The sequence below is a fragment of the Callorhinus ursinus genome, unplaced genomic scaffold (assembly GCF_003265705.2).
Source record: "Callorhinus ursinus isolate GAN/ISIS: 27379988/994484 unplaced genomic scaffold, GSC_fseal_2.0 scaffold61, whole genome shotgun sequence".
Classification (NCBI taxonomy): domain Eukaryota; kingdom Metazoa; phylum Chordata; class Mammalia; order Carnivora; family Otariidae; genus Callorhinus; species Callorhinus ursinus.
Genome location: NW_027397123.1, coordinates 6,041,548 through 6,053,871, shown reverse-complemented (window position 1 = coordinate 6,053,871; position 12,324 = coordinate 6,041,548). Strand labels below are relative to the sequence as shown.

The window sequence follows — 12,324 nt, the reverse complement described above, 5'->3', positions numbered from 1 at the left end:
GCCTGTGATTTGGAGTCACGTGACTGGATTTGGATTGCCGCAGGACCTTGGGCGAGACTCATAACCTTTCTGGGTGTCATTTGTAAAGTGATGATCAAATCCACTCTGAGGGTCATTGTGAGGATTAAGTGGCATAAGTCCATGTTGGGCACAGTACCTGTCCAAAGACTGAATAAATAGCACCCACTCTTCTTTGGTTATAATAGTAAGAAGCTCCAAGGTGAAGTAAGGAGGTGATTGCTGAGAGAAAACATCTACGGAGACATTTCTAGCTGTCCTTAAATCTGATTGAACTCCTGTAAAATACATCTGAAACACGCATGTTGAAATAATCTAAGTAATCCAAGCGTAACTTCCCAAAAGGATGCCTATTTTGCATGTCTGGAAGAAAAAAAGGGGCAAAACAGTTTTTAGAGGTGTTTGCTTGATGACTGTGAACACATGTTCTGAAGACAGACTGCCTCTGCTCCAGCCCTGGCTCTGCCCGGTTGTCAGCTGTGGCCCCAGGCAGGCTGCTTCATCTTCCTGTGCCTCAGTGTCCTTGCCTGGACCGTGGGCACGACCAGGGCCCACCCATAGGGCTGTTCGCGGCCGGAAAAGGCTTAAGACATGCCGGGCACACGGCAGGCACTCTGTAAGTGTCAGGGGCCTCTGTCCTCATCACCAAAAAAAGAATCTAGGGTTTTACACAAGATGCTGGGAGAGTGGGCACCCAAATGTTAGTTTGGTGTTACCGTTTCCTTTTGGTTGCCTGTATTTTCAAAATTTTCTACTAAGACTATGTATTTTTATAACTTAAAAGAAAATGTATGGGGCACCTGGGTGGCTCAGTCCGTTAACTATGTGTCTCTTGATTTTGGCTCAGATCATGATCTTAAGGGATGGGGCCCCACATCAGGCCCTGTGCTGGGTGTGGAGCCTGCTGAAGATTTTCTCTCTCTCCCTCTCCCCGTGTCCTTCCCCAGGCCCTCTCTCTAAGAAAAAAAAAAAAGGAAAAGAAAAAAATATCAATATGTTATAATAGTATTATAGATTATACTAACATGTATTAACATGTTATTAACATGTTAATAAATAATTAACATTAATTATATTGAATATGTTAATATGTTAATATAATACTGTATCATAATATATTAAGATGTATTAATTATATAATACGAATATCCATATATATTGATTATATAGTAATTACTAATCTATAATAGATATACATATTTTTTTTTAAAGATTTTATTTATTTATTTGAGAGAGAGAATGAGAGACAGAGAGCACGAGAGGGAGGAGGGTGAGAAGGAGAAGCAGACTCCCCGCCGAGCAGGGAGCCCGATGCGGGACTCGATCCCGGGACTCCAGGATCGTGACCCGAGCCGAAGGCAGTCGCTTAACCAACCGAGCCACCCAGGCGCCCTAGATATACATATTTAAATCTGCCTCCTGGGCCAAATCTTTGGCTTTTCCTTTATGCAACACCTTTGTGCCTGTTGACTGAATTCCACCCTTCTCCTCATCAAGCCTGAGCTGGTGACTTTCCCCGACCTCCCTAGGCTCCTCATATCCCCTCTCTGCTATGGCCCCCTCTCCTCTCCACCCCAGGCACAGCTTCTATAGTTTTGACCTTAAGGTTTTTCATTGAGTGAATCTAAATTTAGCCAATCTTCATGGTTGATTTTTAAACTATTATTTTTTTTTCATGATCCATGTGGCTATAATAAATATTCTGTGGCTCTGTCTTTATGCACATTTGTTTCTTATTTCTTCAGAATAAATTCACAAAAGTAAAATTGCTGGGCTTTAAACGAATACAAAATTCTAAGAGTATGAAAGGTTTCTAAATTTTTTTTTAATTTTAATTTAATTTAATTTTAATTCCAGTTTAGTTAACGTACAGTATAATATTAGCTTCAGGTGTACAATATAGTGATTCAACAGTTCCATACATCACCCGCTGTTTATTATGACAGGTGCACTCCTTAAGCCCCATCACCTGTTTGTTTGTTTGTTTTTTTAAGATTTATTTATTTATTTGAGAGAGAGAGCGAACCCGTGGGTGCATGCAAGTGAGTATGCTCAAGTGGGGGAGGGGAAGAGGGAGAGAATCTTCAAGCATTCTCCCCACTGAGTGCCGAGCCTGACATGAGGCTCAGTCCTACAGCCAATGAGATCATGACCCGAGTTGAAATGAAGAGTTGGAGGCTTAACCAGCTGAGCCACCCAGGTGCCTCAGTCCCCATCACCTATTTCACCCATCCTCCCACGCACCTCCCCTCTGGTAACCACTAGTTTGTTCTCTATAGTTAAGAGTCTGTTTCTTGGTTTGTCTCTTTCCCTCTTTTTTCCCTTTGCTTATTTCTTTGGTTTCTTAAATTCCACATATGAGTGAAATCATATGGTAATTGTCTTTGACTTATTTTGCTTAGCATTATGCTCTCTAGCTGTATCCACGTCATTGCAAATGGCAGGATTTCATGCTTTTTGATGGTTGAGTAATATTCAATGGTGTATATGTACCACATCTTCTTTATCCATTCATCTGTCAATGGACACTTGGGCTGCTTCCATAATTTGGCTCTTGTAAATAATGCTGCTATAAACATAGGGGTGCCAAGAGTGAAAATTAATCCCAAATTACCCCACAGAATTTTAGGAACTTCAGAAGCTGATACAAAAGTTCAACATGAGTTGAAGTGCAAAGAATGCTTTTGAGGGGGGAAGGATAGTTACAGGGCTGGGCTGCATTATAAGTGGCTGCAGACTTCAGTCCTGCCTGCACCGTGGGTGGCCATGTCTACTTCAGGACCAGACAGCCAGCTTGTGTACATGCTCATGGTGGTCATGCAGAAGGAGCTTATGGCTACAGAAAATGCATTTCGTGCATATGCATTTTTTTTTAAAGATTTTATTTATTTATTTGACACAGAGAGAGAGAGCACAAGCAGGGGAAGCAGCAGAGGGAGAGGGAGAAGCAGGCTCCCTGCTCAGCGGGGAGCCCGATGTGGGGCTTGATCCCAGGACCCCAGGATCATGACCTGAGCCGAAGGCAGATGTTAGTAACTGACTGAGCCACCCAGGTACCCCTGCATATGGATTTTTGACATAACCACTATGCTCAGGAAATCCTTGAGAATCAAAGAGCCCTGTCCATTAGGTTGTCTCCACAACCAATGGCCAATCCCTGGCTCCAAGTCAAGAGGGCACTGGTCATTCTGTTTCCTGAGTGATCTTTAGTGATCTTTATCTCTTGTTAGAATTTGGTTTGGGGAAGAAAAACAAAAGTACCTTTTAATTTGAACTGAGATTAGATTACTGGCTGACCTGGTTATATTGTCTTCTCTGCTTTATTTGGATAGTTGCTAAGGAAATTGGGGGGTTAGTCTCCCCCTGGTTCTTCACCTGGTTTTAGAAATGACTTTCTCATGGTTATGATTTTATTTTTAACCACACTTGTCCTCTTGATGTTTTTTCTTGAGATCTTTTACTCCACAGAGTCTATTCTTTGGTGCCCCTAGGCTTAGCTTAGGACCTAAGATACTTTTTCTAAAAACAGTATTGAGGTACTTGTCTGGGAGAGCCATAGCCTCACATCCGGGGCAACCTAATCAGCTGAGGGTGCTGTGGGCCAGGCTGCCAGTCACTGAGTCAACAGAGGTGTGAAGGCTTTCCATACCATTCTTCCCTCCTCTTTACTGCTATCTCTGTGAGATAATCATGTGTGGTTTGTGGTATTTATGTTCTTGGAGATAAAGAAACTGACGTCTTTTGTCTTATTCTAACCTTCTCTGCTTCTGAAATTAATCAATGACATCATTTTATAGAATCAGAGAAAGATCTTCGATACATTGGCAAAATTTTGGATGGATTTTCCTTGGCTTCTAAACCTTTATCGTCTAAGAAAGTAAGGAAAGCATTTATTTATTTCTTTATTTTACTGGTTTAGTACTTAAAATCTTTGCTGCTATGTAATCTGAATTATTATATTAACAATTGAAAATTAAGTAAATTCTGTTTTCAAAAAGCAACAGTATAATCACTAGTGATTGTCCAGGTAAACATATTCTGCATTAGAAATGTCAGTCGGTAATCACAATGTATCCAAAATACCTAATAGCTGATCTTTTATTAATTTTTTAAAAATTTTGTTATGTTATGTTAGTCACCATACAGTACATCATTAGTTTTTGTTGTAGCGTTCCATGATTCATTGTTTGCATATTTTAATTGCTAATCTTTTAAATCCAAGCTCCAAGTAAGTGGTTATTTCCATTAAAAAAAGAATTACTCTAGAAACTGGGGGTGGGGTGAGGATGGAATTGATACAATTCCAAGGGCAGTGTAACTTAAGGAAACGTAGAAAATTTCAAGAAGTCATAAAACGCCCCTGTCCTGCTTCCTTCTGAACGCCATAAAAGGTGTTGGCTGGTGTGGACAGGGTTCCCTGGACTCCTTGCCTGGGCAAACAGAAGGGAGGGAGGCCGTGTGCCTGCAGGTCAAGCCCCATGGAGAGCTCCGCGTGCATTTCCAGAGAGTCCTGTTTTTGTGAGATCGTTGTACGGCTTAGGCCAAGTGGTACTCTCGCCACCCATCAGAGCCGTGTGCTCACAGGCAGGCGTCACTGGGTTACAGGTGCTGGTGGCTCAGGTGGGGTTCCTGGCCATTTGCCTTGTTGGCATCCCGTTTTAGATGGTTCCATACTTTAATTTGCTCTTTGTTTCTGTATTCAGCAAGTATTTGTTAAGTACCTCTGTGGCTTGGCCTGCGGTCCCTCAGAACAGGGGAGGTCAGGGGCAATGCAGCCTAAAAAACATTCGGGGTTACAGTAGCTTTGATTTGTTCTGTTGTGATAGTGTGTTGGAACAGCGAGCAGAACATATTCAGAACAGCGTTGGGCACATCATAAGCTGCTGTTATTACCAGAAATGTCAAGTAACGTCAAAGGAGAATGGAGGGTTTTTATGTGTCTGAAAGGAGAGCAGAAAAGTGGCTCAGAAGTACTCACTTGTCTCAGGGCTCAAGGACTCCCTCCCTCCAGGGCTCAGTAGGACTAAGTCCTGGCCCCCAAGAGCAGCCCTCCCCCAGCAGGGGCACCAGAAGCACGAATTCACTCTAGCAGGGCCGAGGGCCGTGACCCGGGTGACAGGCATTGGGACGCTGTTTGCTGGAGTAGTGCTTTGGGCGGAATGACTCAGAAGAGGGCTGTGTTCCCCTAGCCTTTCACACACAGGCCAGTTTTCTCCATGTGTGGCCCAAAACCCAGCCTCTGCCTCCAGACGCCAAACAGATCAGTGATTTCGCAGAGGTGCCTGCAAAATTTGAGTCCACTGGAGGGTATTAAGAAGAGTCATGGCTGCGCACTGCCCCCCCCGCCCTTGCTGTCGTGCTCCTCTGGATTTTTGTGTCATGGCCATAAAGGAGGGTTTGCCAGCTGACCTGGGAGCCCACGTGTTTAGAGAAGGCAGTCAAGCTGAGATGATAAAGAAATGAGACCTCCTGGCAGTGATGCCAGCTCTCTTCATGGGCTGTCACAGTGCTGGGTGCTTACCGTGGTGCGTCTCAGCCACCTGGGGGCCCCACCTGGCACCAGCTGTGTGCTATGGGACGCGGGCATCAGTGTCGTTAAACCCTCAGGGGAGCCCTGTGTGCAGCCGGGCCCCAGAACCATAGCCAGAGAGCATTCGGGGTGGCCCTGGTTGCAGAGCTCAGTCAGGGTTTCAGGTAGCTGAAAACTCTAGAAAATGGCTTATATAAGACTATCCATAAATACATGTTTGTTAGACTCAGAGCAAGGGAGACCATTTAGCACAGTAATTTAAAAGTACCTAATACTTTTCTTTTAATACTTTTCTGTTCTGTCATCATCAGTGCCTGAATTCCTCAAATATATTTCAATTTCAATCCGGTCAGCTTTTGAATTAAAACTACCTCAGATCAAAAAATAAGTCCCGAAGCTCTAATTTGGAACTGAAACATAACCAGAAAAAGAATTCTGAATTTAAAAGCAACTTATTTAAAGTTATTACTTTTTTTTTCTAAGTCTCGAATCATACTTTTCTAAATGTTCTGATTTTCAGTAGGCCAGTTCTGCATGTGAGCCAGTACATTGTGTTAACTATTGCCATCTTTCTTATCACATAAAATATGCATATTCACATCTCTCTGTAGAAGTGGGCAGGGGTAATATTAAAAATGTGTGGTCCTGGTGGCTCTCCAGATCCAGAATGGATGTTGGCTGGACACCTGGAGGGGCTGTGCCCAGTGCAACCTCCCTGCTGGAAGCTGGCCTGGCGAGGGCAGGGTTAACAACACTCAATGGGATACAGTTTTCTTGATTAAGTCAAACATGGTCATCTCACAGCCTGTCTTTTCTGAGTTTTTTTTTTTTTTTTTAAGACTTACCCACCACCTGAATTGCCAAGAGACTATCGGCCAGTGCATTACTTCAGACCTGTGGTAGTTGCAACCTCAGAGAACTCCCGCTTACTCCAGGTATTGTCCGAGTCAGCTGGAAAGTCAGTGCCTGACCCAGGGACACTCAGTAGGCACCAACTGAATGCCTCCAAACGGGGGGAGTTGCTGGGAGAAACACCTGTTCAAGGTAGGTGCCATGAAGAAGATTAAGAACGTTACGTTAATAACAATTGGAGTTACCAAAATCAAAATGGAGAGTTGTTTTCTCAATGACACCTTTTAGGTGGTTTAGTATTCCCTCACGGGGAGAACAAAATTGTGTATTGTGAATGGCACACATAGCAGTGTATGGATCCCTTACTTTTTTTTTTTTTTTAAGATTTTTTATTTATTTATTAGAGAGAGAGAGCACAAGCAGGGGGAGCAGCAGACAGAGGAAGAGGGAGAAGTGGGCTCCATGCTGAGCAAGGAGTCTGATGTGGGACTCGATCCTAGGACCCTGTGATCATGACCTGAGCCGAAGGCAGACGCTTAACCAACTGAGCCACCCTGGCACCCCCATATCCCTTACTTTTTAAGACTTGTTGTCTTCTAACATAAGTTTGGGTTGTGCCATTGAAATCACAACCCTGGTCTTAAACTCAGCAGTTTTCAGACTTGGAATAATTGCCAGGAATGTGGTGCAGACCAGGACACGGGTGCCTTCGCTGTCCCTACAGAGCCTGGGAAAGTGTGATTTTTTTTTTTCTCAGGGGAAAGGGTACTGTAGCTAAAATGAACAAGTGCATCTGAAAGTGTGGACAAGTGTGGAGAATCTCTTGTAGGTTGGTGCAGAAAGACCCACTGTGAGAGGTGACCTTGGACTTGGCAGTTGGGAGCCTGATAGGTATCTCAAATATAATAGACCACAGCAGAAGTTGTGGTTCCCCACTTCCTATTCCAGACTTGCTATTCCCCTGGTTTTCCCTTTGTCAGTGACCCACTGCTTAGATCAGAATGTAGGAATCCTAATTCCTGCCCCCGCTCCAAGTCCATCAGCAAGTCCTTTCAGCGCTGCCCCCAACACGCTGGGAACCCCATCCTGTGTTTCTGCTGCTTCCACCTGGGAGTAAGCGCCCATCCTCCCTCACCTGGACCATTGTGGGGCCTCGTTATTGGCCTCCTTACTTTCCCACCTTCCTCTCTGCTGATGAACCAAATCATATCACTGCCTCTCTTAAAACACTCCAGTCCTTCTTACACTGAAGACAAGTCCAGGCTCCCCAGCAGGCTGCGTGATCCAGCCCTGGCTCCTTTTCAGGCCATGTCTTATCCCACTCTCCCACAACCCTCTGTGCTGCAGCCTTGTGATCCTGCTTTCTGCCCTCTGACCGCGCCCACCACGACATGCCCGCTGCTGGGGCCTTGACATTCACTGTCTCCTCTGCCTCTGCTCTTCCCTCACACTTCGGCTCCTTTTACTCAACTCACAACAACTCCGATCTCTTTGGAGGGAACTTCCGGCCTTTCCCTGCCCCCCCCAACACGTGCTAGAGATTCTCCGCACCCCACTCCCAGCCCTCGTCTGTCAGTCTCCTTCAGTGGTGTCACCCTGTTTCCTTTATGGTCCTCCTCTCGTAGCCATCCTCGGGGGTTGACTTTGGGCTTCTCTTAAGCCCGTGTCCCCAGCTAGTGAGAGCGGGGCCTTGTCTGCGGTGTCCTCACGGCCCAGGCCAGTGCTCCGGGGCTGCTGTGACAGGAGTGAACGCTGCAGGGGCAGCTGGCTCTGAACCGGGGTTTGTGCCAGGCAGGACTGTCGGGTGGTGGCCCCTCAGACTGGGGGTCCCGAGCCGGGGATGTCAGCTCCGTCATTCTAGGACCACTCGCTCACCTGATAAACACCCGTGTATTGGCCTGCACTTCTGCCCGCTGTAAAGCACGAGTCTTATTATTTCATCACTGTCTAGTTCACAGGGCTGTTACGAATAGAGATGGAGAATCTACGTGTGACATGCTCCAGCGACATACATTTGTGATACTGAACATGTATGCACCACAGAGATGTCAATATAGTTGTCTTAGGTTACTTCTCATCTCTTCCTGTTATTGTTTTTATTTAGGTTCGGCTACTTCAGTGTTAGAGTTTCTGTCCCAAAAAGATAAAGAGAGGATCAAAGAAATGAAGCAGGCAACTGACCTGAAAGCAGCTCAACTCAAGGCCAGGAGTCTGGCCCAGAATGCCTCCAGCAGCAGAGCCCAGCCCTCCTCCTCAGACGTCGGGCACTGCTCGTGGCGCGTGGCACTGAGTGGTGGGACAGCCCCCACAAGAGCCAGCAACTTCAAACCTTTTGCAAAAGATCCAGAAAAGCAAAAACGATATGAAGAGTTTTTAGTAAATATGAAACGGGGTCAGAAAGGTGGGTGCTAGGCCTGGATCTCCTACCTCTCGGCCGGAGGGAAGTGCTCTTGCTCTTCTGGCCCTAGTCCCAGATTTAGATTTGAAGCATCCCACTCTGCCAGTGTTTTGCTTTGTCCAGCTGCAAACAGTGCAGATTGTAGTCCCTGGCTCTTGACCTTAGAAAGTAAGAACAAGTAGCTGTGTTTCTCCATATCTCAGGACCCAAAGATAGCTGTTATAAGTAGAGGGAACACGCCTTGGCGGTGGCTAATGTGCTAAACCACAGACCGTTTACTATTTGCAAATGCTTGCCTTCTGTAAGTGTTGTATTTCACACCAAGAGAACAAGGTCATCCCCACTTTATCTTAAAATCCTAATCAACCAGCCCTAAACTGTGGTCTAAAATTTGATTTAAAAAGGTAGTTGGCTTTGAACCATTACAAGGGGGAAAAATCACTCTCTAGTCTATGGAGTAAATTTGGGCAGACTGAGGAGAGGGATTGGTGTCATTCACGGTAGTGGTTGTGAGAGTCGACAGCAAATCTGAGGTATTGGTTTTCTTTTTTTTTTTTTTTAAGATTTTATTTATTTATTTGAGAGAGAGAGGACAAATGGTGGGGAGGGGCAGAGGGAGAGAGGGAGAGAGGCACACTCCCTGCTGAGCAGGGAGCCCGATGTGGGGCTCCATCCCAGGACCCTGAGATCATAACCTGAGCCAAAGGCAGACACTTAACCGACTGAGCCACCCAGGCGCCCCTGAGGCATCAGTTTTCAAAAGCAGAGGGCGGTCTATTGTGTCTTCACTCCCTACTAAGAACCCACACACTGATGTTTATTTGTTGAATTTAAAAAAAGTTAGAGAAAGGAGTGTTTTTTTGCCAAAACTAGGAATATAGTTGGGATGAGCTTATCACTATCTAGGAGCAGTAGCAAGTTCCTGGCTTCGAAGATTTAATAAGCAAAATGTTTTTCTCTGTTCTGTGAGGTAGACAGAATTCAATAAAAGAATCATGCTGAGGGGGAGAGCACTATTACCTGACAAGTACTCCCCACCATGCTCTTAGAAACCAGGGTAAGGATTGGCGTCCCCTCTGGTAAAATCTATAGGGATACAGTGGGACCCACTTGATATTCTCCTTTAAGCCCTATGTTTTTCCTAAGAGTGAAGCAATTTGTTTTTCCTTGTACCATAGATGCCCTGGAACATTGTCTGGACCCCAGCATGACAGAGTGGGAGCGAGGCCGCGAGCGGGATGAGTTTGCTCGGGCTGCTCTACTCTATGTGTCTTCCCATTCAACCTTGTCCTCCAGGTTCACACATGCCAAGGAGGAGGACGATTCGGATCAGGTGGAAGTCCCTCGAGACCAAGAGGTCTGTCGCCATCATGTCCCTATCTGATGAATTTTAGGTCCCTCAATGGAATGATCACCAGAGACACAGTATTATAGAATAAGAAATGATTTTATGCTTTTAGCTTCCAATATAGTTTAGCAAAAAATGTTGCAGCATGACAGCTGTTTTGTAATTTTGGACAATTGCTTAAAAACTTTTCAGTGGAAGAGCAGTCAGGTCAGTGGTGTGACCACTTGATGAAAGAGAATAAATGTCTTTTCCCAGAATGATGTCAATGACAAGCAGTCAGCTGTGAAGATGAAGATGTTCGGGAAGCTCACCCGAGACACATTTGAGTGGCACCCTGACAAGCTTCTATGTAAGAGGTTTAATGTCCCTGACCCTTATCCAGAGTAAGTGGATAAATCTGCCCTTACATCAGTGCTCACTTTCCCGTATTAAAGCTATCTTTCCCTCTCAGCTACTCATGTAAATTCCCTTCTTCTAGATGAATTTACTTGTAAATGCTTAGAGTTGCAGATTTAACTTCCATTGATTTGTTACTAAAAAAATAAGCAAACGTCCAGGAAGCAAACTTTGTTCCGTATCGAAGATATGAAACTCAGATATGTCAAGTTACAAAAAGATAATGCTCATCTGATTTGCTGCCTTTTTAACAATGTGCATATAGTTTACATTTAAAATGTTACTTATGCTAATTCTTTATAAAAGTTTGACACTTACTTGATTATAAACACTACAAAAAAGCATATATAGTTGAATCAGAGGTTTTGTCAGAAAATTTAGGTATATTTTTAGCAGTGGAACTTTTCCTTAATGGAAATACATTCTCTATTTCTTTTTCTTTTTAAGTAGGCTCCACGGAGCCTAACATGGGGCTTGAACTCACAGCCCTGAGATCAAGAATTGGGCTGAGATCAAGAGTCGGACACCTAACTGACTGAGCCACTCAGGCACCCTAGAAATACATTTTCTAATTTTCAAAGTTAAATTCTAGATCTTACTATGATAGGGAAAACCTCATGGGCTCTAAAGTCAGCCATTCCAAATTCTTAAACTTGCTTTGAGAAGCAAAATTACCCTCAGGGACCTCTTAGCAAGTAGAAGAGCTAGTGGTGAAAAACACAAGATGTTATCTAATAACACAAATTGTTATTAAAATTACACATATATGTTTTCTTTTCAACCCACAGTTCAACTTTGGTTGGCTTACCAAGAGTAAAACGTGACAAATACTCAGTCTTCAACTTTCTGACGCTCCCAGAGACAGCATCCTTGCCTCCAACTCAAGCATCGAGTGAAAAAGTACCACAGCACCAAGGTCCCGACAGTGAGTGGGGCTTCCTCGGGTCCATGCGCTGACCATGGTCTCAACCCCTAACCCATGCGGAAAAGAGAATAAAGTCTTAAGGGTACACATAGTGCAAGCTCTCCCTCCATTAAGAGACTTGTTCATGTGAATACATTAGTTCATGTTGTAAGAGTCCAGGTGTCTACTGTTTGGGGTTGGGGCTCTGCCTCACCATCTGCCACATTCCCAACACCTTACACCGTGCCTGGCCCACAGTAGGTTTGCTGATGTTCTGGAATGAATTAAAGAGCCACAGTGGAGAGCTTGCCTTTTGCTCACTAATTCTGATATTATGTCTCTGTCCTACCTTTCAGAACCAAGAAAGCCATCCAGATGGGATACATCTAAACAAGAAAAGAAAGAAGATTCCATTAGTGAATTTTTAAGTTTGGCTAGATCAAAAGTTGGTCCACCTAAACAAGAGTCCAGTCCATTAGTAATCAAAGAGGAAGAGCATGTGACGGAATCACTCTCAAATAAGGTATCTGGGGCTTCCAGGTTCTCTTTGCAGGCTGACTATGGCGTTTGTCCTCTGTGATGGTGCTTTTTCATCACTTGATAGGAGGGTTCCACAAACTTTCTGTGAAGGGCCAGATATTAAATATATTAGGCTTTGTGGGCCATATAGTGTCTGTCACAACCACTCAACTCTACTGTTGAATGTGAAAGAAATCATAGGCAATATGAAAAAAATTGGGTTCATCTATGTTCCAATAAAATTTTATTTACAAAGCAGACAGTGGGTTGGATTTTGCCCATAGGCTGTAGTTACCAACGCCTGCTTTATATTACAATAGTTTCAATCATATGTTTGATCATGAGGAAAGATTATAAAC

At 44.3% G+C, this 12,324-nt stretch overlaps 1 protein-coding gene across 1 annotated transcript in view; it reads left to right on the top strand.

Annotated features, from left to right (window-relative positions):
- GPATCH1 (G-patch domain containing 1) overlaps positions 1 to 12,324 on the top strand; it is a 42,833-nt gene that overhangs the window by 15,118 nt on the left and 15,391 nt on the right. Inside the window, exons 9-15 of the mRNA XM_025854368.2 lie at positions 3,816 to 3,895; positions 6,388 to 6,592; positions 8,505 to 8,801; positions 9,977 to 10,155; positions 10,402 to 10,529; positions 11,331 to 11,467; positions 11,803 to 11,969. Coding sequence (XP_025710153.1) covers positions 3,816 to 3,895; positions 6,388 to 6,592; positions 8,505 to 8,801; positions 9,977 to 10,155; positions 10,402 to 10,529; positions 11,331 to 11,467; positions 11,803 to 11,969 — 1,193 coding nt within the window. The remainder of the gene's footprint in view (positions 1 to 3,815; positions 3,896 to 6,387; positions 6,593 to 8,504; positions 8,802 to 9,976; positions 10,156 to 10,401; positions 10,530 to 11,330; positions 11,468 to 11,802; positions 11,970 to 12,324) is intronic.